Below are 26,249 nucleotides of genomic sequence, written 5' to 3' on the forward strand. Positions count from 1 at the left end.
CAGAGCATAGGTAAATATACACTTTATTCACATTCACGAGAGAAAATCAGTTATTTTACATAGTGAGGCATTACTAAATTCATGAAATAAAGGACAGTAGTTGTCACACTACGCATGGCAATATATTATTACAGTATACTTTCAAAACATAGTTTATATCCATGATTGATACTTTTAAAATATTACAATGTTCATGCATTAATGCAAAATGCAATGGATGTAAAAATCCATGAGGATAATATGAGTATGCCTCATTAAATAGGCTAGTTCCTACTTGTGAACCATGTTTTAAGATTACTTACTGACACAAGTAGATTTTAGACAAACTGACATTCAATCAGTACAATCTCATAGTCTACTGGATGAATAGGAAACTGTTGAAAATTCAATTAGAATATAGCACAACATAGACACCTAGTGGTCACGGTGGCAGATGCAGCACTCAAAAGACCACTTACATGTAACAGCTGCATTTAGTAATCGCTTAAAGATTAAAGGAGTGCAGTGGTCATTTAATAAGGTGCTGGGTCTCACACCTTATTAAATGACCACATTTTACCACTGTGACAATCACCCATCCTGCAAACATGGTGTTAGTGCATTAGCTGGTTCAGTCTAGGTCAAAGCCCAAGCCACTGGCATACTTAGTAAAGTTAAACTCTTCCACTGGAAATGGCACATCTTTCCACTTCTTACAAGACTTGAGATTATCGTCCTCAGGAGTTTTGATGGAGAAGCTCTTTATTTGTATGCAGGGAAGAACTGCCACTCTCTTAAACTTGATCTCCATCCCCCAGTCCTAAAGTAGACAAAAGGAACGGGGTTGGATTTACTGTTTATGGAAGGGTGCTGTCCTTGCAAGCCTCCACCTACACATATTCAGATACACTTCCAACTAGACACACACTGAGTGAGTGAGGGAGAATGAGGTAGAATGACTTCTGTAATATAGAATTTCTCTCTAAACATTTATTATATACATTTACCAGAGAATAGAAAGACATATCAGAAAAGCTTTGTCATTTAAACCGATTTACAAACTTACAGACACAGACACAGACACATAGAAGTTGTTGATGTACCTTTTTACACTTAGCACAGAAGATCTTCCGTCCGGGCTCCCAGTCTTCAAATTGTCTTCCCAAGTTTATCTGTCCTCCAACTGTGTAGTACATCCTGACACACGTACACAAATTTAAAACACAAAATGACACAAATTGACACAACAACACACCATACATTATGCACTGTAACTACACATTGTCAAATAAATTGTACAGACTGAAATATTATTAAGTAATTTCTAGACCTTTTTTGCATGACCCAGTCTCCCGTGTATACTCACTCAAAGGCTTTATTGACAATGACATGATGTGTGCTCTCTATGACTTTGACGTCGTGTCCGTGGGCGACAGCGGTGAAGCACCCCCGACAGTTGAGCTGTACCTGGTCGGCCAAGAAGCGCCGTTTGGCCTTGTCCCTCGTCCGCTCCTCCATTATACGAGCAATCACAGCAGCCTGCTGGAGCTCCTTTATCTAACACATGAAAGACAGAGAGAGACTGGATAACGTTTGGGGCTCAAATAAGGACAAGGTTGGGGGACCATTCAGTTTTTTAGAGATTGAATTTACTGAGGGGTTATATTGATTATTATATTATTATTATGTCAATATTGAGGGGTTAATGGTCCATAACAAGCATCATGACCCAGGCCTGTGTCCTCCAGCAGCACTCTGGGATAGTGGAGGACTGACCTTGAGCCGATACTCCAGATTGTCCATTTTCTCCATGTGCTGCACTCGTGCGACAGCCTTGCTGGTCAACTCCTCAAGGCACTCGTTGATCTTCTCCCTGCGGACCTCACGGCTTCCCTCGGAGGCCACCACCGAGTAGACGCTGTCCTGAGCCCGTGCTCGGCCCCGGGCCTGCTGCTGGGCAATCTCATTGGTCAGCAGCCCATAGCGGACCACCATGTTGCATTCTGGGATGTCGAGTCCCTCCTCGGCGACACTGGTGGCAATGAGCAGGTTGTAGGTGTTGTCTCTGAACTTGGAGATGGTGTCTTTCTGCTTGTTCTGCAGAAGGAATTACAAACAGCAGTCATTCCTATGTTATAGAGATACTGTAACAAATGCACAGGAAACAGACAAACAAACGATATCTGTCTCTGCCATCATATACAACGAAAAAAGTAATATTATCAAATGATGTTCAGTCCTACGCGGTACAACATGTTAAATTGTGCTAGCGCTAATGGCTAGAGGTGCGGAGTGGGAGTACCCGTGAGCAGGGTTAATGGACTAATGTTAGAACTACATGTCTACAGTCTCTGTACCTGGGTCATGTGAGTATCGCCAGTGCCCGCGCCGACCAGCATGGTAGCCCTGATGTTGGCGCCCATCAGCTTGGCATTGACACACACCCAGTCTGCGAGACAGCGGGTGGCCTGGCGTGTCTTTGAGAAGATGATGCACTTTGTGGGTTTTGATTCTCTTTGAGGGCTATGAGCCCCCTTGTCCTCTTTGAGGGCGTTAAACTGATCTAGGAGTGTCTGCTCCAGGCGCACCAACTTGGGGTTCTCAAAACGCTTGTCAGCTGCCAGAAACTTCAACTCTGCACGGTTTTCTGAGGAGGATCAGCAACATGGTTATCATCAATCAAACTGCAAATTTAACTGAAGACAATGTACTTTGTTGTTTTGTGACTAATTACTAATTTCCAATGGATAAACACTTTTTTTTATACTCAGTTTCCAAGACCAAGTTATTGCTCTGACCTGCAAATAGTCCAGACAAGAACAAATCTGTTCCATCCAGACCAAAACCTTCCTTGGAGTTGTAGAACTCCTCAAGGACTCTCAGAGCATCCACCATGCGAACGGTGTCATTGATGAGAAGAGCATCATTGTACTTTCGCAGGTGGAGTGCACACTGAGACAACAGTCTGTTCTTTTTCATCACACCTGACAACAAACACACACACACACAGTCAGTTTGCATTGTTTGTCCAACTCCAACTAGACTCTAGGTGTCGAAATGAAAAGCGCCTCTCACCATTCTTCTCCAGCTGCACCACATCACCCTCGTACTCCTGTGTTCCAAACTGCCGGAATGGGATGAGCTCCTCTCCAGCCATGAAGTCATGGATCATTCTCATCAAGCTCTTCAGATGCTCCTCAAACGGGTCCTACGGCAGCAGACAGAGAGACAGACTTAGCTAAGTTGGCTATTGTTCTTGGTTCCTGTGTGCAGGGAAAATACTCTACCCTGAGACATATAGACATATATGGACATATAGACATAATCTCCCTAACTACAGACAAACTAGATCCACTAAAATTTGCCTATCACGCGGGCAAGGATGTAGAGGATGCAGAGCTCTTCATTCTTGACAGGGTGTATAAACATACAACCTGCATCACATGCAAGACTTATTTGCTGACTTCAGTTCACAAAATGCAGCCTCACATTCTAATTGAACGTAGCCTCATATTTTAAGCTACCCGAGCAGATCCCTCTACTAGTTTTAAATTCTAGAAGGCAGCAGGTCTATGTACTGTAAATGCAAACATGTCCTCTGTCATGGTATCCAATACAGGCTCTCCCCAGGGCTGTGTGCTGTCCCCCCGGCTTTTCATATTATACACTGACAACTGCAGGTCATCTTGGGACAAGAGCTACTTGGTCAAGTTTTCAGACGATTCAGCCCTGTTGTCTCTTATCCAGGGCGGTCAATCTGACCATGACAGAGCCCTTGCGGAGTTTGTCAGCTTCCGTGACCTAAATGTGTCTAAAACTAAAGATTTAAAGAACTTGGTGAGGAACAAAAACCGAGTGTAATACGTAGCAAAGATGTTCAAATAGTCCAAACATATACGTACTTAGACACAGTGTTTGACCCACAACTGAAATTCAGTGAAAACACAGATAGTGTTATTAAGCGAGCAAACCAAAGAATTAATTCTATGTACATTCTATCAAGCCTTCATTCATATGTTGGTTTGGACTACCTGTGTGTGTGTGTGCGTGTGCGTGTGTGTGTGTGTGTGTGTGTGTGTGTGTGTGTGTGTGTGTGTGTGTAGACAGATGATGTTGACTGCTGCAGTACTTTCTTATTTATTTGTCTATTTATTATTCTTAATATTGCATCCATTTTATAAAGTGAATGCTAATGCACTTTTAAACTTTTAACCCCTTCATGGATGGGTTGGTGTAAACCGAATTGCCCCTCGGAAACTATCTGAATCTGAATCTGAATCTGAATACCCTATGTCAAGATTTGGGGTCACTTAGGATGACCGATGCAGAGATGGAGGTCAGAGAGAAGAGAAGAGAGGCACACCTGAGATCTTTTGTCTACAATGTCGTATCTCTTCACTGGCCTGGGGACAACCTCTTTCAGCTGAGGCTTGTAGTTCTCTGTTGAGATGATCACGGAATCCAGATTTGCACATATCTGCAAGAGAGAAGGTAAAACAAAGTTATACATGTACAGTATTGGCTCAGAGAGGCAAGTAGCTCCAGTTTAGAGGGGGGTAAATGCGCACACAAACACACACACACACACACACACACACACACACACACACACACACACACCTGTAGCACATGTTTTACAGCGTTGTCGAGAGTCTTTCCACCACCTGTCCCTGGTGATGCTGTGAGGCCCAGGATCTGGGGTAGTCGTCTCTCGCCCTCGATCTTGCGCTTGAGGTAGTGGCCCATGATCATATTATACACACTGTCCTTGTTTGTGTGGTGGCACTCATCAATGATGAGCAGTGTGAAGTCTGCACACAGAAGAGCAAACATCACAAACATCTATCAACATGCTGCCTCCTGAACGGCTGATCTACAGCTCTCTGGCACTCCTCCAATCACAGCTACAGTATGTGTAGTGGCTTTATAGAAAATCAAAATTATACACCAAAGGGTTTAAACGCCACTGTTCCCATTTTAATTTAGACATAATTTGTGGCCTGAAATATAATTTGTTTTTTTGTTGTCTTAGAAAATGTAGAAGAAAAAACCCACAGACAGTATGGAAAAACCTGTATGTGTGTCATAATTTTGACCTTTAAATCAATAGTCAAGACAATATGAAATACCTTGAAAATATGCATGTATAGGCCCAATATCTACATGAAGATCTAATCATAGCCATTTTAAGTTTAGTGAATTTATTGAACTTCCCATGTGTCTACGTGTGAGAGGAATACTCCTTTATGTAGCATATGGGCTAGATTCAGTATACCATGTGATTAATATTCCATATGTTTGACATACACCATATATGTATATCAAATTGGTAAGGTTCATCCTCTCACCTGTGAGCTCCACGTGTTTCTCCTCCTCAGCATTGCTCAGGGCGTTCTGGAGGATCTGTGCTGTGCAGATGACCATGTGTGAGTCCCTGACCACGCACCCAAAGAAGTTCTTCTCGTCTGAGTCACCACTGATGGGCACAACTTTGTACCTCTTCAGGGGACTGCTGAACTCATTGTTATAGTGCTGGTCAACTAGGTGCACCTGCGCAGGAACAGAGATATAGTACAGTATGTCCAGTCTTTTTGACTCAGAAATAGGTTGCTATGCAAGGATTCTCTTACATCAATCTCCAATGTGTTTGTAAAATGAGTGCTGCGTGGGAGAACGGATGAGGGAAGTAGGACACCTGAGAGTCATACCTTATTGACGAGGACAGCAACCTTGGCATTGGGCGTGGTGTCCAGGTGTTTCTTAGCAACGTAAACGGCGGCGCGGGTTTTTCCACCACCTGTTGGCAGCCAGATGATGATGTTCTCTCCCTTCACCGCCCGCTCAACCACTTCACGCTGATAGTTCCGAAGCCCTAAATCCTCCATCTACCATGGGCCACAGGGAATGCTCTTAATGCACGCGTGTTGGGTAGGGGATTCAAGGGGAATTTCCCCTGGGAGATCAATAAAGTATCTATCTATCTATCTAATTATTTGACATTTGCAATCAAATCTCATGGAAAATCTCATGGTTAACAAAAATGATCATAATTAACAATTTTATTAAACAACTGCCGAGGAAGTCTAAAAAATCCCTCACAGATCATCAGGTGAGAATGCCTGCAAAGCATTGGTAAAAAAACAAGCATACATAAAATGCAGCTCAAGTTGGCTTAAAAATAACAGTACAATAAAGTTGCATCAGAGATGAGATGTCATGTTGTAGGATACCTAGTATATACTCAACTCACAATAGCTAACAGTAACTTCTCAATTCAAATCCAGGGCATAATATTATCCATCACAAGTTGTCAGAACAACACACACACATTTGACAGACAAAGCAAGCGGTTCATGACGCATCAGAGGTGAGGGCTGGGAGGAGCTCAGAGGGAACGCCCATGGCGGGACACACCACTTAGTGGGGCCCATCACTGGCAGAGGTGGCTGTGATGCCATGCCATTTTGCCAAGGGGAGTTTCACTCAGTGCAAGATATACACTGTTGACGTATGGGCATCTAATAAATGGTAGCAGACTACTGGAAGCAGCTACGCCATTTACCAAGAGAATGAAGACACAACAAGATTTGGACAAAGGCATCTGCCAAATAGCCATAATCATAACAACAATCACTAATCACCTAATGCAGCTGATTCATGAATGTGATGTCTGATCTGGAGATAAATGTCAAATCCTGTTCCTGTCCTAATTCTGTTTTCTATTCACCATAAACAAAACTCTCCATAACTTTCAGTTTCCACATCTTCAAAGCAAATGAAATCCTGCAATCCTGAAGTGATATTATAGAACACAACACATACAAGTGATGACAACATGCGTCACAGGACACTGTCTCATAAACCTAAAGTTTACAGTATACTATACAGTACATATAATTCCCCATACCATACAATTGACCAAGCTGCTATGAAAGTCAGATCTATTCTTCTAAACCCCATTAGCACCGAGCGATTTAAAAATCTGTACGCCGACATTGATGGCAGCAGGGGTTCAGAACTGACCAATACTAACTGACCAACTTCTAGCCATAAACTCTGTCCAGCACACTCCAAGAACCATGGATTGCCAAAGTTGTAAACAAAAGACTGCCCAAGTGAGCCCTCACACGCTCCTTGATCCTAGTTCACTGTGAGCTAGTGTCACACTATGAATGATTACCCTCTTACCCTTTCAGATTCACAGATGAGACAGGGGTGGATTGGATCGCCAGTTGGACGCTCAGCTGTGAGGACCAAGCCGGTTCTGTTGTGTTTTATAGGGGCCGTCTGCTCGAGGCTGTCAGAGAAACGAAAGCGATAATGACACACAGGGGCCCCTGCAGGGGAGAGAGGGACAGCCAGCGAGCGGAGTCACACCAGGAAGTGACAGAGTGCTGCTGCAGACCATCACATGTTATCCACTCATGAGCCAGCTAGCCAAACACCCACCAATGACTACATGAGGTTGGTACATATAATACATATGGTATATTGACCTACAGACAGTGAGGAATGTACAGTATATATACAGTATATTTGGCCTACACAAACAAAATCACAGACCAGTGACTCTGTGTGAGGTGAGGATTCCAGAACTACTTTGATTCTGTTCAATCTGCCTGTAAAATGCACACACATAACTACTACAGAGATTGGTGCATGCCAGTTGCACAGAACTGTAATCTTCTCCTGAACATTTTGAGTGCTGAAGAGAAATAGAGAGAGGAATTGAGAACGAGCCTGTTGTTGAGGACCTGAGAGATCCCCTCAGAGGGCCCCACTCCGACCTGCCGTCCAATAAGGAAAGGGAAACTTAGAATCACTCTTTTCCTCAAAGTAAAAGGAAACTGTAACTGCTAGACTGTGAAATCGAGAACACAGACATCAATTTAACACAGACAATAATTGACCTGAGTTAATAGCCTGTTGTTTAACAGCCATTTAAACATTACTTTCACTAATACAGGAGCTGAGTTAATGTACGCCACTCTTTGTGTTTCTGTGAAAGACCCACTTCAGGCATTAATCGGCACCTAAAAATGAATCTCTGTTCCTCAAAATGACCGGCCTATTTAGACATATCATTTCATGAGAAAAACTCCTTCATGGTCATTGGATTGCTTGGATGTAACTCTACATCTCTTTTCCCGTAAAAGTGTAGTCAGCGATTGTGCAGGAAGTCACGTTTGTTTCTGTTTACGTTAATATTCAAGTGTATTATCAGCCACTTTTGTCCAAAAATATAAGTGGTTATCATTATATTTTAACTAAGGACCAACAGCAACATACCAGAAAGGTAGCTTACCCCTCCCTTCAGTATTCCCAAAGGAACTGCATGCATGGTTTCGTTTTTGTTTGGGGGACAGGCCTTCGCTTGTTTCCAGTTTTCAGAGCCAGGGACCAGGTTGTTGTTTTACAGTGTACTCACAGAATGGGCAACACATGCACTCACTCAACTCGGTCATGAGGAGATGATTGCTGAATGTAACAAAAAATGTTATGGGCTTGAAATCACATACAATCACTGACTGTGCCTTTAACATTCACAGAGCCTTTTAGCCCTTATTATATGTATGACAAAACAGTTTCACTACCAAATTGTCACACACAGACACTTACATATCCCACAAGTAATCAGGATCGGTTGGAATCCAGGCTATTGGGTACTCTTGTCTCAGGTCAGTCAGTCCACTTTGAGTCTTTGGATCACATCAGTTCCAAAGAAGAAATACTCAGCCACAGCCTTATTGTGCTGCTGATATGCAGTGTTTAGAAACACCAAATAGACATGTCAATATGTTTAAAATTAGTTTTACTGGTGGAGATGTTTAAATAGTCTATACTACTTCACAAGTGTACTGTTTGGAGGACTACATTCGGCCCAAGACTACACATTCGTTGAGGTCATGGATTTACTATAGTAGACAGACTGCAATAGGCCTGAAATTCTTTAAAAAAAAAAGAGGAAGTGACACGCTACCGTACTGTGCAATCTCATCAGAAAGAACTGTCCAATTTCAGTTGAGATGAGGACAGAAGTTAATAATTATACACTACTGAGTACTCATTAGGTTAAACAGAGAAGTCAGGAAAAGGGATTAAAGAAATTAAGTATTAATCAGGAATTAACTAATAATTAAATCACAGGCTATTTTGGCAAACACCACAACTTTTTTAAACTTGAATATTTTCAGACAGTAAACTCTCTTTGGTGTGTGGTCATAACAATTCTTTCAATACTGACATTTTATCAATAAGAACAACAGATGAATATTAGTTACAGCCCTAGAGCTTAATTATTCCTGTAGACAAAGATGGGAACCATGAGCTGTATCAAGAACACAACCCTGCAGCAGCATTACCAACAATCGCTTTATTTTAGGGGCTCAAAAGATCAGAGCAGTGTGGACGATGGGTACTCCCCAACTGTATTCCATCTTTTCACCGTGTGTTATTGACATGGGCTTTTGGTCAGTCTGCCACCCACCCTCATCCCCATGTCATGTCAGATTCTAAAAGATGCTTTCTAATTGCAATTCATATATATATTCTCATAACAAAGCAAACTATTATTGCCACTTTCACTTGCTCCACAGATCTTTTTCACTGAAATACAATTAAGGGGAGCATTGACATTTTTGCACTATAAACCAGAATCCAACTTGGGTGTAATACCACTCAATGGTGGAGGAAAATTGTACTGTGCACACAGCAAAGTAGCATTGTGGAGGAACCCATTCACTGTACAGCACAACTGCTCTTTTGAGGACCTGGACACTTCACCACAAACCCGCCCTTTGGAGGAAGGCTGCACTGTGGTCAACTCCACAGTAGGTACCATCCGAGTGTACGTCACCGATGAGATGGAGCTGGGAGATATTGTGTCTGAAGACAGGGGGGAGGATCAAACTCAAAGTTCCCATAGCAGAGGTTCATTTGTAGATCATATCCAACCAATCTCACCCCTGAGATCTTCTGTTATTCACTTAAGTCTACTCTTGAGAGGATATTGCACTATAGCTCAAGAGAAGTAGAAAGGACTGGCAACATTGAGAAAGAATGACAAAACCATCGATTTCTACATATAGGATAGGACTGATAATTTGGTCTAATAAAAGAATTCACATATTTAATATAAAACATTTTATTTGAATGAACAGAGGTACAGTACATCAAGCTGTAGCAATTCACAGGCATCTTTCAAATGTAACTGAGGAAAAGGAATTTCTCTTTTCCTAATTTGTAAATTTTTTTTAAAACGTTTTTCATCAATGAGAAGGTTAATCCACGTTTTGAGAGTAGAAATGCAGCATACTTCAAGGAGACCATGAGGAGAACTGACAAAATAACGTTAAGGTCTGAAAAACCCACCGAACAGCTCCTCAAAGCTTGCCATGATTCAAGTACACGTTCAAGTGAAACAAAACGAAATCGATACATATAGTTTGGCAGAATCACAAATCTTAATATTGCCAAGTTTTCATTGACAAGTGTTCATTGACTATAAAATAGCAGTGGGAAGAAGGCTTTAAACAAGGCACAGACTGAAGAGTGAGTGGTGCACCTTCCTTTTGAGAGGCGGTGGGCATTACTAGAGTCATGCGTTTGGTTTAACCATCGTCTGTGCTCTCCCAACTACAGTATCTGATTGTGACGGATAACTATAACTGAACCACACCAATGATGAAATGGAATGAACTATGTGTGAATGAACAAGTGCTTAACTTGTAATAATTAAATGGTCCGTATACAGTAAGAAAAGCCAACGTGATGACTCATGGTGAGACTATTGAAAGAAGACAAAAAAAAATCCATTTTATGTAATCTACCACCACTCCAGTGCCACCTGACTGTGGTAGCCAGAGAAGAGCACAACACCTAAATGCCAGCATCCTGACTGACAGCTGTACCATATGCTAGCAGCGCTACTGAGCAAACAGAATGCTTGTGAACTAGACACAAAACCAAAAGTGCCAGAGGGAAAACAAGACTACAACTAAATGGCCTTTCACTTTCATAAGAATCTTTTCACATGGTTACAACAACTAGGGCTGAGATGCAATGCAAAGGGGATGTCTAAAAGATATATAGACAAGAAGAAGCTAATTATATTTCTTGGGAGCTACATATGAAAACAAATGTGTGCACTCTTGGTCTTGCTTTCTGAGTAACAATTCCGTTACTGAGTGGAAAGACAGTCTATTCTTGCAGGACGACACATATCCTCTCATGGGATAACATTTCGTTAGGATGTTACGACAGAAGGCCTGGAATTCCTCATACAGAGGGGGGAAAAGCATCCAATTCTGGGTAACAGACCATTTACCGTTTCTTTTTCTCTACCCTATTAAAGTGATACTCCTTTTCCAAAGTCCAGTGTTCAAGTGACAACCTCTACATACTCAAAAGACTTAAGGAGTCTTGATGAGTTAAACTCCTCAGTATAAACCCCTTTCAGTTTGTGTAGGACACAGATGATGCCTCTGTCAATGACAGCTTCATAAAAGACAAGATGACCTGATAATCTAACAACCAGTGTGTGGTGTGTATTGTTATTTCTGAAAACTATAGAAGACAGTAAACACGTTTGTACTCATAGTTTGTATGTATGTATGTGTGTATGTATTTATGTGTGTGACAGACAGACGAGAATGGTAAAGGTAGTAAGAAAATGATGTACAGGGAGATGGTGACTGTCCTTTTCCTTAAGTCCAGCACTGGTAGCCTGGCATCAGGAGTCCAAAACAGTAAAAAAACAAACAGACCAAAAAAACCCAAACGCTTCACTATACAAAGTGACATAAGAGGAAACCTCCACATGTACACACATGGAACACACACAGGCAATACCCTGTCCATTAGGACAGTCGTATTGGATTCACCGTCTTTTACACCGACTATTTATTCTACACTTGTGTCTGTCTGCACACGTCTTAACATGTATGCACACATATAGATATATGCCCAAAGATACATTTGTTTAAATAGGCAAATGTAAACACATTTAGATCAACTTCCTAGAGCCTGTGTGCCTCACTGTGTGTGTGTGTGTGTGTGTGTGTGTGTGACAGAGTGAGAGAAAGAGAGTGTGTATTCCATCATAGAGGTGTGTGTGTGTGTGTGTGTGTGTGTGTGTGTGTGTGTGTGTGTGTGTGTGTGTGTGTGAGAGAGAGAGAGACAGCACTGCTATGTGTGCCGACGAGTGGCTGAAGTGGTGTTGTGGTCATGAACAGTATTCCTGTGCTGCAGCTCAGTGGTCCCTCTTTAGCGACTGATGACCGCTGATCCCACCCACGCCCGCCTGATCCAACACCTATCCCAGCCCAGCCCAGCCCAGCCCAGCCCAGGGCTCCTCCTCCTCACTTGTCAATGAGGCCACCCTCCTTGAGCTTGAAGTAGAAGAACTTCTCCAGGGTGTTGGCACATTTGCAGTACTCGCTGTCGGGAGGGTTGTACTCGCGGCAGTTGGTGATGACGCGCTGCAGGTCGGCAATGAAGAGCTTCTTGGTCACGTAGTAGCGGTTCTTCAGCCGCTCCGTCATGGTCTTCAGGTCTGCAGGGGGGCAGCGAACATGAGGGGGAGGGCAAGTGGGGTGGGGACACAAGGCCATGGGTTACACTCCACACACATACTAGGCTTCAGTCAGCAGCTTTCATGTCTGTCTAACTACAGCTAGAGAGCCAAAAATGATAAGTCCATATACATTACTTCTCTACCACATTGCCAACAGCCCAATAATGGCTGCTGAGATGAGCTCCATGTCAATGACAAAGCACTCTTCCATCACATCTTTCCTGGTTACGCATTCATAAGGGGTTTGGCTTATGTGTATGTCAAATCAGTGCTCTAAATTTAATCATTTTGTCCAATCAACCTAGACCATTAAAAGTGAGTAAACTGAGAGGAGGACAGGCATAAACCTGTGTGGATGATAATGCAGCAAGTCTTCCACTCCTTCATTAGACAAACAGAAAAGGCTAGCACATGCTCACCAATGGGAAACCGGATGATCTCATAGTAATCAGGAGCCTCCGACTTCTTTACTGGTTCCATGAAGGGCCAAGCATCAGGATGGGTCTGACACACACACACACACACACACACACACACACACACACACACACACACACACACACACACACACACACACACACACACACACACACACACACACACACACACACACACACACACACACACACACACACACACACACACACACACACACACACACACAGTAGACTTACAATTGAGGAGTACCACTAGGAATAAACAAATATTGTTCTTGATACAGTTTTTCTCAGTCGCGTTGGTACATTTCTCAGATCAGAATTGAAATTCTAAAAACTACCTGTTCAATCTTCACATCATTGTGTCAGTTGTGCACATCAAATAAGCAGTTTCTCATTTATTTGAGCAAGTTGTAAATGTTTTGGTACATCCATGCAAATTATTATGAACAATTCTCTGCTGAATAGTCTCACCCCCATCAGTTCATGACATAAGTCTTTACATGCAAAATGGTTGAACATGTTGTCATATGAGAATTTGTGGCCCAAAAGACAGGAACGTCAGGAGGTGTAGGAAGACTGCACTGTAATTAGTAATGCATATTAGGGATGTTAACCGGTGACTGTTTGACCGATGGTTGACCGTATCCACGTTAGCCGACCAAAATTGTCGCTAGTCGGTTAAAAAAAAAAGAAAAAAAGAGGCATCTTTAAATTAGGCTAAAGACAGTGGACTAAACGCTACTACAGCTAGCCATCTCATTCCAAGAAGATCTTTTTTGCGTGAAGTTAACAAATTATCCCTCACACTCAATTTTTCATAACGCCTGCTTGTAGGCTAGGGCCTAGCACGAGGTCACAGCGGTGGCCGGTGCGTCTTTTGCAATCTGGAAGTGCGCTATTTTATCCATCGGTGTTATCGTGTTGCAGTCTAGGCAACTTTCCGCATAAGATGGGCTTAGATTTGGAAAGACATATACATCTTATCATCATTTCAGGAAGGGTCATCAATGGTAACAGATAAGGTAATGATCATCTTTCGTTATTATTGTTAGCTCTTCCTCAAACTAAGCTGCGTCTCTTCGGAGCTGTCATTTTCATAAGTGAACCGCGGCCATTTCAGCTTCAAATGAGCTTCTAATAACGCTAGACTAAAGCCTTTATTTGCAACGCGATCACCTTGTATGTACCCAAACCATTTTTGGAGCAAAGGAACCATTTGTCTTCCACTTACAAGCTCCTTGGTTTGCAGGACTCATGTTCGGCGCTGCAGGATTTTAAAAAGTGACGTGAGTGAAAGGGCGGCGCCGGGGCTGTGTGTAGGCTATGAGCGTGGGACAGAGAGATGAGAGTTGGGAAATTGCGTGGCTGTTATTTCAAAAAGCATAATTTATTTTAAACGAATCGGTTAACCGGTTTCAACCGGCTAATGAGCCTCGGTGGTCGGTCAAGAAAATGTTTAGTTTTCGCCATCCCTAATGCATATACAATTTTCCCTAAGGAGATTATCCTATGGTCAAATTTCTACTTTATATCATTTTTTTTCTTAATGTACTATGCAGTGCTGTCTTTTCCTTTCTGTATCACAATGACAGCGTCTGTCAACAAATTACAGTAAAAAACAGTAAAAGAGTAAATGTGAATATTGTCGATCAAACTCCCACATACTAAGGTGTAACCTACAATTTACAAATATTGTCATCAAAATTGTAGCCATAGCTTACATCAGAACATCCCTCCAGAGTACACTGTTATACTGACAACATGACTACCAGTAAGCCATTTGACTGTCTTAGGTGCTGTGTCCACCAAACGCGTTTTTTACAGCCAGAGCGCCCTCAACCTCCTTTTCTCGGCGCTTCGATAAGTGTTTATTGTTGCTAAGTTACCAAAACCAGAGACGGTTTATAACGAGAAGTGACATTGAGCCCGGCGCTGATTTCAACTTGAGCGCTCTGAGCGCTGCGGTAAAAAACGGTCAGCGCCGAGAGCTTTTTTCCGCCGAGGGCGCTCGGTGCTGTGAACACTGAGCTACATAGACTTTATATTGAAAATTGTCGCCGTCGGCGCAAAAAACACGTTTGGTGGACACAGCACCTTATTCGTACTCAATGACACAAGGACTTGTCATTCTGATCTGATGCACTGACATGTTCATTGACACAAATATTTAGTTTTGAGAGATGGACTAAGGATTTTGAGCAAGAAACTGGCTTTTGCAGGTAATCCATGGGGTTTTGCCACTTGTACAAATATTTTTGAGAAATGCACTTACTGTTTAGCAAATCTCAAGGATGATTCGAGAAATGTACCAAAGCGACTGAGAAAAACTGTAATATGAATGACTAGGTTCACACATAAACTACAACGATAACGACATGAACGATATTGTTGGGGATCACTTTCAGACTGATTTTGAGCACGCAAAAAGCTAACAGCCAATCAGAACCCATCACATTCATTGACATGAGGAGATACTTTTCTTATCTTGGTGTGAACACCGCTTTAGTCTAGAGCCCTACATCACCGAGGATATTTTCATACCTTGATCTGGGCCAGGAGATTCTTCAGCATGTTGTAAAGCAGGTCTGGATCTTTCAGCTCCTTTCTGCAGGATCAAGGAGAACACATGTAAAAGAGCCGTAACAACACATCTCAACACACACACACACTGAAGAATGTGCTGCTGATGCATGTCTGAATAATTCATACGTTTCAAGATTTCCAATAACCCATAAATGAACGGTAGCACGAGTGGGTTAACTAGCTAGCTGACATTCAGATCTAGGTCATATTCAAAGTGTTATTCACAAAGGTTCCTCATTCAAAGAGTCTCACCCTTTTTCTTTTGCAGGCTTCCAACCCGTCTCTCCTGGGGTAAAGGGGGAAAAGGGGAGGAGCAGCATGGTTAAGGAACACTTACACTAGGACATTAAAAATGCTTCTGACTGACTGATATTTTGAGTGATGACTCTGACATTTTTTTTTATATAAAGTGGTGCCAAGTATTGCAAAGTTTACTTATTCAATAACAGGGTTCTAATTCCATAGTTAGCGCATATGCCCACTCCAGTAGCACTGCTTCTCAAGTCCACAAGATGGCACAAGACCTCTTCCTCTTGGACCATGACAGGATATGAGAAAGGAGTCATCTCGTAGGCTTAATCACTATTTAGATGTAATAGGGAAATCTTTTGAAAGTTCGTTCTTTATTTTTTTTTCTTTTAATTTAAGTGTTAGTAAAAGGTTTAAAGGAAGCATACCATTTATAAATGAAAAGCATGAAGGACAAGCTGCATTGTCATTCATTTGATTTGAGAATAATTTTAGGAACGCGTATAACTTGTTAATTCCTTCTTCCATTTAAAACCAAAAATAAAAAACATGAAAACACACTTGTTTTTTCAATATATCCGTTTCCTGAACCAAAATCAAAGGCCTTCCTGGTACACTCACACAACCATGACACCATGGCAAACGTTGTTAAAGAGACATCTACTGGCTATAAAACATATACACTATGTCACGTTAAGGGAATAACTGTCCAGTCTGTGTGTCTACAGAACAAACATCTAGTGCTAGTTGGCTATAACCTTGCTCAACAAACACAGCAGTGCACCCACACGCAAAATGTCAAACAGGTGCGTACTGGTGCATAGGGTTGGAGAAATGTTATGTTTTATGAGGAAGGTGAGGGCTGGAGATATTAAAAATAATAATATGGTTTTAATTACCAAAAACAGAGTTTTGAAAAATGATCAGTTCCAATGCCATCACCCCACTCCTTTTCCTAGCTATCACACTCTCAAAAAATGCCATCTCAAAAGCAATATTTAGGCATAAATGTCTGAAAAAAATCAGATTTAAGGATGGAAGACAAACATGTTTTCAATGACTTAATCATTGAAGTTAGCACTTCATGCCTATTGATTTTATATAAGGCCCTAGATTCAGAACAGAGCAATGTCATTTTGTGGTCACTCTATACTATAATTAAAATATTAATTTATGGTACAACATTGGCACTTTGTAAATCAAAATAATGTAAATAGCTTTCGCCCACATAGATTTTCATGCCAATTGAATGTGGAAAAAAATATTGATACCAAATGGGTACAATAAAAAGCAATGACCCAAATGGGTACACACAAAAAAACAAAAAACTAATTTAAAATACTATCAATGTCACTCTCTTTGCACTTCATCCCCCAAATCTACAACATTATAGAAAACCAACAAGCATGCTGTACAATGTTTTAGTGGTTTAGTCATACTGAAAACATGCTCGTCTTCCATCCAACAAAGTCTGGGCTGTGAATAACACTTTTCAAGGCATTCATGCCCAAACATGGCTTTCCAGAAAATGTGCTCAGGCTGTAAAATTGAAATGATATCATGGGCTAAAAAATATGAAGACAGAATTTGAACAGAGTATTTTACAACATTTTAAATGGTGCAGCAACACCCTCATCTGAATTGAGACGGACCCAATGACCCTCACTACTATCAAACAGAATATAAACATAAACAGCTAGACGTACTGATGCCAGGGATGCTTTCCACAGGGATCTGCCGCACCCCCTCCTTGAAGCAGGTCAGTCCTGGGTACACCTTTCTAATCTGGCTCTGCTTCCTCTCAATCAGCTTCTTAATGATCTGCAGCAGCAAGCAAAAAGAACAAACCACACATAGATACACTGTTAATACACACACACAACACACAAGACAGAATATCAACAACACGGTTACACACTCCACATACTGAAGTGATTCGCCTGCTCCAGCCTATAACTAGCATTATGTCAACTGCCCAGAGTCACTACTGACAAGAATAGACTTTCTGTGTAACTGCAGGTCGACAGACTTGAACCAAAATCTTAAGAGTTAGTGAAGACAAGCATGTATTTTCATAGAGGCATTACCTTGACAGGCTCAGCACTGAGCCATCAAAAAATATCCATTTAGAACACAGACGTGTGCTCAAGGCAATGTGATTTCATATTAGCGTTTGAATGTGCTTTGGAATGATCAAACTGGAATGTATATTTGTGAATAATTAATGGTTAAAGACACTGTGTGTGTGTGTGTGTGTGTGTGTGTGTGTGTGTGTGTCCATGGATAGAGGGTCACCTCTTTCTGCCTCTTGATGATGTGTGACAGCTCGGTGTAGGGGATTCTGGGGTTCAGCTCACACTCCATGAGGGTGGCGCCCTCGTAGTCCTTGATGTAACCAAGGTAACGGCTCTTGGGCACTTTGATGTCTTTGGAAAAACCCTGCAAGAGCAACGCAAATGGAGTCACACAGAACTTGTTCAAATCAAACCAGCGGCCTGTGTCTGTGCCAGCACATCTTCGAACATACTGTATCCTCTCCACAGACACACTCCAGGAGAGCATGACAAAAAGCACATCCGTTTACTCCCAATTCCTAATGGGAGGGACTAGGGAGTAGGAGGAACATGGACACTGTGGATAGGGCTAGAGCAGGGCTCCAGACTAACTTTTTGCATTGGTTGCACTGGTGCGCCTAGCTTTTTTTTTTAGGTGCACCAGCACAAAATTTAGGTGCACCCACATCTTTCCTTGCATCGCCTTTAGCGCCAAAAGGTCACCTTTTATCGCTCTCCTTTCATATAATGTGAATGATTTTTTAACAATAAGGCGTAGAAAAAGTTTGTCTTTATTTTAAACACATTATATAAGGAATATACATATCATTTATTAAGATTTTTTAAAGATTTTTATATATATACATATATATCATATATATATATACATATATATGTGTGTATGTGTGTGTTCATATAATTCTTTAGGCCTATATATTCTATATACTGAAATTTCTGATATTCATGACATGACTATTCATATTACAACTCCGCCTCTTTAATTCAGCTGTCAGCTGAAGAATTCAGCTTGAAGCCTCAAAATATTGTAAACAAAGTAGGCTAGGCTAGTATAGTTGGCTAGCTTATTATAGTCTACCGGTTGGACTGTTCAGCTTCCCCATGTGTGTTTAAGTTTCAAGGTAGGATAATACCTTTTCTCCTCGGGACAAGCCCTTTTGAGTCTTGGAGTTGGAAAACATTGACATGATCAGTCAACTTGAATGCAAGAGTTTTAATAAAATGTGTGCAGTATACATAGATTTCTCGAAAACATGCGCGCGCACGTAAGGGGCAGAAAGCACCATGAACAGCATTAAGCAGCTGCTCTCCGTGAAAAGATTAAAATGAATTTTAGTGCCGAAAACGGCACTATTCGAAATGCCGATGGTTAGAGAATGTTCAGGAATGTAAAGTAATGCATATATTTGCCAGAAACCACCAAAACCGCCAAAAAGACGATGTTTTATAAATAATGAAAACGAACGACAAACTCTGAAATAAGCTCATGAATGAGATGTTATCATCAATTAGACAACAGTGGCATACAAAAAATGCCGATTATAGCGTACAGCAGCTGGTTATTAGGTTAACTTTATAACGTTAAGACCGGCCATTCGGCGTCTTTTGCCCCGTGGGTGCGCGCGCATCTAGTTTTGTTAGTAAACAGGAAACCTGTGTATGCTATGATGCTAACCGGATTTTATTATAATTTTAGTTTGTCGTCTTCTATGCGTCATTGCTTTCACGATTCTGAATGAGCATGTGAGGGGCGGGTGTCCATTGAGTGCGCACGAGAGAGAGAGGGAGAGGGAGAGCGCGAGAAAGCGGGCCAAGGAGAGGGGGTTTACTTCTACACAGTTTGGATAAGTTGCACGCATAGTCTACAATGAAAACGTGTGCAAAAAATGTATGCTTTCACCCGAGCAGCGTCAGGTGCACCAGTTGACCTAGAATTTTTTTCAGGCGCACTCTTAAAGGGATATTCCGCCATTTGTGGAAATACGCTCATTTTCCACCTTCCCTCGAGCAAAACAATCGATATTTACCTTGTTCCCGTTCATCCAGCCATTCTGTGAGTCTGGCGATACAACTTTTAGCTTCGGCCTAGCATAGATCATTGAATCGGATTAGACCATTAGCTTCTCGCCTGCTAGCTTCATGTTTAAAAGTGACTAATATTTCTGGTAATTTTCCCATTTAAAACGTGTGTCCTCTCAAGTTAGAAAGTGCAATAAGACCAACTGAAAATGAACCCTGCCGTTTTTCTAGGCTGATTTGACATGGAACTACATTCTCATCTGGCGTAATAATCAAGGCAACTTGCAGCTACTGGCACTACTACTGCTTGATGTCTATGGGGACTATTTTCAGATGCTGCGTACGATATCACTGCGCCTATGGTAAGTTTGCAAGTTGCCTTGATTATTACGCCAGATGAGAGTGTAGTTCCATGTCAAATCAGCCTAGAAAAACGCCAGGTTTCATTTTCAGTTGGTCTTATTGCACTTTCTAACTTGAGAGGAGACACGTTTTAAATGGGAAAATTATCAGAAATCTTAGTCACTTTTAAACATGAAGCTAGCAGGCGAGAAGCTAATGGTCTAATCCGATTCAGTGATCTATGCTAGGCTGAAGCTAAAAGTTGTATCGCCAGACTCACAGAATGGCTGGATGAACGGGAACAAGGTAAATATCGATTGTTTTGCTCGAGGGGAGGTGGAAAATGAGCGTATTTCCAAAAATGGCGGAATATCCCTTTAACATTTTTGGTTGCATATGCGACCAAAATGGTCGCACTCTGGAGCCCTGGGCTAGAGGGGTCTGACGCACCTGTTTCTTGAAGTAGCCGATGGCGTACTCGTCTGCATATGTGAGGAAGTACAAGATGCCGTGCTTGATGTGGTACTCTTTCAGATGGTTCATCAGGTGAGTTCCATAGCCCTGCAGTGGAAGGAACACACAGAGTGGAACACTGAATAATGCAACCTGTACTCTGTGCCGGCTTTACTGCGAAGTGCTGTTTGGAGAGGATTTGAATTACAATAAACCCTCTCTTTCAGCAACCATGTGTCTTCCAAATTCCAAATATTTTGTCCAAATTTATGTTCCAATAATCTGATCTGGTTTACTGATCCATATAATGCATATCTTTCCTTCACAGACTGGAAATCTCAGAACACTTAAACACTGCGTCCATGTCACGTGTGGATACGTGGGTGAGTGTGCGAATACCTCACCTTGACCTGCTCATTTGAAGTGACCGCACAAAAGACGATCTCTGTGAATCCCTGAGTGGGGAACATTCGAAAACAGATCCCTCCAATCACGCGTCCATCTTTGATCAGGGCTAGGGTCTTGTGCTTCCTGAAGGCAGCAAAATGGCACAACGCAAGTGTAACCAACACACATTCACGTTCAGAATGAATGCTCGATTCTCTGCTGTGTTTCAGTTCATGAAGGTCTCACAATAAATGTGCTAACATCATATGTGGGTACTCAATTGCACTAAACAAAGCATGCAAGCTGCTCTACTGCAGCTGTTACTGTAGCTGTGATTGACCTCAATGAACTATGTCGAACTGCTGGGTTTGCAGCCGCCAGCCATTGTCAGAGCACAACAAGAACTCAAGATAGTTGTGATCACAGATAGCAGTTGCTATAGCAACTCATCCACTCCAGGAAAAAAAGAAAAAGAACATCCACATTCTGGCTTAGTCATATTCAGTTTACTGTGTGTGTGACTGAGCCAGTCAAGGTGTGTGTGCCAGACTATGGAAATCCAATTTTATAACCAAGACTGGTTTAGAGTTAGGAATGCAGATAGCACATCTGGTGATTCAGAGTAGAAGGTCAGGGGTCCTCGTGTAGTCATGGGGGGGACACTTACGGGTCGAAGACGAGCCGCGTGATGTACTCTTTGGGCATGCGGGGCAGCTGGTGGGAGAAGACGTTCTGCAGGCCCACCAGCCACATGAGGATCTTCTTGCTGGACTTCTGCGACAGCGAGTTGCCGATGACGTGGAACTCGATGATGCCTCGGCGCTCTTCCAGACGGGCCGTCTCGTCCCGCGCCGCGTTGGCCGACAGCAGACTGGTCTGGAGATGAACAAACGATGAAAATGGAGATGAAAATGAATGGACTGAATATATGTGTAGGAATTTTTATGTAATATTTCTACATAACGCTATGTGTGTGTGTGTGTACCTCTGGCCCGAGCATAGCCTCAGGGTCAGTGATGGTCCTCATGACCTCGTTGACCAGCTCCATGGGGATGTCTCCCATGACCCGGATACGCTTGGCGTCCTCAAGGGTCAACGCCTCAGGAAGCTTACGCTTCTCTCCTGAACCATGACAGAGAAAGAGAGAAAAGAGAAGGGCCAGGTTGGCCCAGCACACAAACAAGCCCACCTTCAGTGACCTCCACAATGCACTGTTGCCATACACTGCACACACACCTAGATAACATATAGAGTGATGCTGTACACTTGCAGTTCACTGAGGCAGCAGAAATAAAGGAGGAAGCATACCATTCGTTGAACTAAGGTGGGGTGCTTACCTGTGATTGGCTCAGATACAGCAGAGTCAAGCCCCAAGCTCCCAAGAGAGGAGACACCACTGCTCAGGCTCTTGGTAAAGGATGGAGACCCTGAGACTGCCCCAGGACTCAACACTAAAGGTGACACGGACACACACAGTCACATGATAAAGACAGGAAACAGATCAGATTTTGGGATTTGTACGTACATTTCTATGTCTGAACATTCTACTTGAACTATGCACTGAACATTTGTCTTACAGTGTTCTGTTAGTAACCATCTTGCATTTGACCACCCCCACCCCACACCCCTTTTTTAACACCCCCCCCCCCCCCCACCCCCACCCCCTAAACAAACGAACAAACAAAAACAGAAAAGAAAGAGCAAACCAACGAGAGTGTTTCAGACAGCTGAAAGTTGGCACAGGATGACTGGTGCCTGCGGTCTCACCTGTCTGATGCCCCAGCTGTGCCCCCTCTGGTGCCGGCATGGTGAAATCAGCGTCCCAGATAGGAGACTTCTCTCCATAGATCTCCTCCTCAAGCATGGACAAGAACCTGCATCCCACAATCACAGCTTATATTGGCACATTTAGATGGCAGATGGCCATGATTCACAGCCAAAGAATACTACACAACTCAACTGATCACATACAACATATTTCACAGTTACACTGTCAAATGAAGAACAGTCCATAATTCCTTCACATGGTAGAGTCAGATGAAGTAAACAAAAAGTAAAAGAATGTATTTACATCAGAAGACAAATAAGAAGAAATATCTTGTATATATAATCCACCACATTGACAACACAAAAATGACGTTCCACTGTTGCAGCTGGCTTTGGAGAGGTTGTGCATCTTACTTGGGGAAGTGGGTGAGGATGAGGGTGCGCTTCTCAGGGGGCAGCTTGTCCTTCTCCATGCGGAACTTCTCCAACAGCTGCCGCCGGGTGACCGTGAAGATGGACTTCAGGAGGCTGCGGCCAAACACCTGAGTGGTCTCGTACCGCGGTAGGCTGTCGTTACTCTGAGGGACGTGGCAGTAACACAGCCACCTAAACACACAGATGCACACACACACACACACACAATTAAAAAAAATCCAGTTTTGGGTGCACAGAAAGCAAAAATGTACTTTTTGCATCTGAATCACTTTATGTCAAAACACATCCGTGTTTCTATGTGAAATGTATTCAGGAGTCCAATCAGAATGCATGGGCTTTTCAGGGCCAGTGTAGAAACAAATAAATATAAATAATTAAATGCACTTTCATTCATGATCTGACAAAATAACTTTTCAAATGTCACTGAATTTTGCAGCACCAACAATTCAACAACAGTGTTGAACACCAACAGACTCAAGAGCTGACAAACAGAAACAACAAAACAAAACAAAACAAATTGATTGGGGCACCTTGTGTAATCTACTTTATATGCGGAGCCGTCATCTTTCTGGGCTCGCTGCCGAAACTGGGACGGGGTTTCCAACTTCCAGTAGTTCAAGCAGAGCAGAAACATCTTACTCAGCTCAAACATAGTCTGGCGCTCCTTAGGGGGCAGATGACTGAACTTGTACTGCACAAAGTTCAACACTCCCTGAGGCCATGGAATAGAAACACAGTGACAAACAGGGAATTGGGACCGTGCCGCGCACAAAACATAAAAGGTCAAGTACACCATGAGAAGAATAAATGAGAACGGAGCAATAAAATACAAACCTGCTCAATATTAGGCTTCTCAAAGGGGGGGCTTCCCAGAGAGCCCTCAACGATGGGCTTCCCCATTTGAAGGATGCACTTCCTCAAGAGCTAAAACGCAAAATGAAAACACACTGCTACACCGTACAGCACAAAAACAGCAACCCGGCATCACCACAGTTAATGCTGAGTCAAACGTTCATAAAGGTGCTTGTTGTAGATGTACACATACAGTCAGTATTTTTCCCAGCACAAGCTATCAACACAATCATGACAAGTGTTTGAAGTGTGTGTTGTGCAATTACCTTAAAAAGGTAAAAGTACACCTGCTTGGTGTCAGTATCTTCTTCCTTGTGCACAGACATGAAGAGGTTCTCCACATCAACCACCATCCCCAGCAGGCGGTTCATCTCCTCCTCAGAGACGTTCTCCAGGTGAGACACGTGGTCGGCTGAATCACCAGTGGGAGAAAAGCCATGTTAGACCATCACCGAACACATTGCACCATGTACCACCCAAACATGACCTGGCCAAGTTAAAAAGGATTGAGATCTACAGGTGTGCCAAAATGCAGCATGTTAACTCATGTCAACATCCACTGCCAGAGAGAGATTCAAAACTAGAGATTCATCCTCCACATCTAAGACCCATTAAGAAGTGTTAGATTTGTTGTGTGTTAATATCTATATAGATATACTCAGCAACTTTGACTGTACATGTTGAGAAACTGACAATGCCTTGTAGGGGTGTGTGCTTGTAACTATGAGCAGAAAGATGGAAAAGATACCCAGGGCGTGGCTGCAGCTGCGACATGGCTCGGTGAGGCTTGCTGCCTGCTGCTGAACGTCCATCCGAGATGCGGTTGGAGGGTGAGGATTCTTCCATCCATTGCACTTGCAAGCATCGTTCGCCTGTCGTGAAAGTAGTTTGTCATGACTACGCTTCTGTATTATCTAATCACTTTAAGTTCAAGGCACAGCTGTGACCTGCAAGGTTACTACTTGTGGAGTATTTTAGATTAAGGACGTAAACTGATTTTGACGTTGCAGGTGCATCGACCAGACCTCGCACCTACAAAGCCAACTGGTCATTCGCCAAAGTGCAAGGAGTAACGTTATCCGGTTAACTGTGCACTTGAGCATTGCCTCTCGTAAACAATACTCGGCAAAAACACTGTTCATGTATAACTTATGTCAAAAAGGCTATAACAACAGATATGATTATTTTCGTGATCGTACAGACAGATACCTTAAGTTCTCGATACAATTTTGTTTAGCTTTGCAGTAACTGCTAGCTAGCAAACACGCTAGAAAACATATCGTTGACGATCATTACCATTTCGCCTTGACAGTCCTCTGGCTAAGGTGTATATGTCCAGGGTTGTCATTTCTTAAGGGCCATTAATTGTACAGACGAGCTATTGACACGAAGAGTTGTTTTAATGGTAATGTGGTTGTCGGTTTACGTTGGTTTATGTAGCTAGCGAATGAAACAGCTAGTCTGCTATAGCTAGCTAGCCAACTCATTCACAAGAATCATAAATGCTAGCACGGTAGAATTGCAGCTAGCTTGCTAAATCTTTCCGGGACCCTGTACGTTATCCATGCATGCTGTTTGTAAAACGTAAACGTTTGCTGCACACATTAAAAACACAAACGGACTTTGCCAAGCTAGCTAAATTGAGCACGAGATAACATTTAGCCATTTCCCATACCTTGCAAGCTGAGAAAACTCCCAGTTTTTCAAGCTTTTTCGCTCTCGGAAAAGCCCGGACTTGAGCTTTCTTTTGACTTGCCCACTGTTGCTGACTTAGACCCGGCCTGGCTGGGTCACTATTCCCGGGCGCGGACCCCGTGGTCGAATTCGACCCAGACGTCCCACCAGACTGCGCCTGCTGTAGCCGGGGTTGCATGGAGGCCTGAGACGCCGGCTCCGCCATAACAGCGCCCTCACTCCCGCAATCGGCACACTTCCCCTCCTTGTTTTGGGTACCAATAAAGTTTATTGATGCTTTCGCGATGTTCACGTCTCCACAAGGCAGCTGACGTTAGTGCGCATGCGCAATGCCTATCTTTTGATACCTGGGAATTGTAGTAGACTATTAATACTTAACTGAAACGAAATGAGTAGGCTATT

General features: G+C 42.6%; 1 protein-coding gene across 2 annotated transcripts; it reads right to left on the reverse strand.

Annotated features, from left to right (window-relative positions):
* Positions 1 to 4: 4 nt before the first annotated feature.
* Positions 5 to 26,134, reverse strand: kat2a (K(lysine) acetyltransferase 2A). 2 transcript variants are annotated; one of them, XM_062532997.1, is made up of 30 exons: positions 25,828 to 26,134; positions 24,901 to 25,024; positions 24,419 to 24,564; positions 24,135 to 24,224; positions 23,831 to 24,012; positions 23,280 to 23,471; positions 22,866 to 22,972; positions 22,436 to 22,549; positions 22,084 to 22,220; positions 21,766 to 21,974; positions 21,116 to 21,242; positions 20,709 to 20,819; positions 18,121 to 18,264; positions 17,532 to 17,646; positions 15,829 to 15,862; positions 15,535 to 15,598; positions 12,973 to 13,057; positions 12,343 to 12,532; positions 7,168 to 7,276; positions 5,688 to 5,864; positions 5,328 to 5,529; positions 4,600 to 4,790; positions 4,343 to 4,456; positions 3,055 to 3,187; positions 2,778 to 2,963; positions 2,337 to 2,626; positions 1,756 to 2,076; positions 1,346 to 1,536; positions 1,083 to 1,176; positions 5 to 799 (listed from the first exon to the last, which is right to left on the reverse strand). In XM_062532997.1, the coding sequence occupies exons 1-30, from the start codon at positions 26,050 to 26,052 to the stop codon at positions 611 to 613; spliced, it is 4,593 nt and encodes a 1,530-aa protein (XP_062388981.1). In that variant the 5' UTR covers positions 26,053 to 26,134; the 3' UTR covers positions 5 to 610. The 2 variants fall into 2 exon arrangements, with proteins under 2 accessions (XP_062388981.1, XP_062388982.1); XM_062532998.1 differs by lacking the exons at positions 5 to 799; positions 1,083 to 1,176; positions 1,346 to 1,536; ... (7 more) ...; positions 5,688 to 5,864; positions 7,168 to 7,276 and having other exon boundaries at positions 10,108 to 12,532.
* Between the last annotated feature and the right edge of the window lie 115 nt (positions 26,135 to 26,249).

Source organism: Sardina pilchardus, chromosome 3 (assembly GCF_963854185.1).
Source record: "Sardina pilchardus chromosome 3, fSarPil1.1, whole genome shotgun sequence".
Classification (NCBI taxonomy): domain Eukaryota; kingdom Metazoa; phylum Chordata; class Actinopteri; order Clupeiformes; family Clupeidae; genus Sardina; species Sardina pilchardus.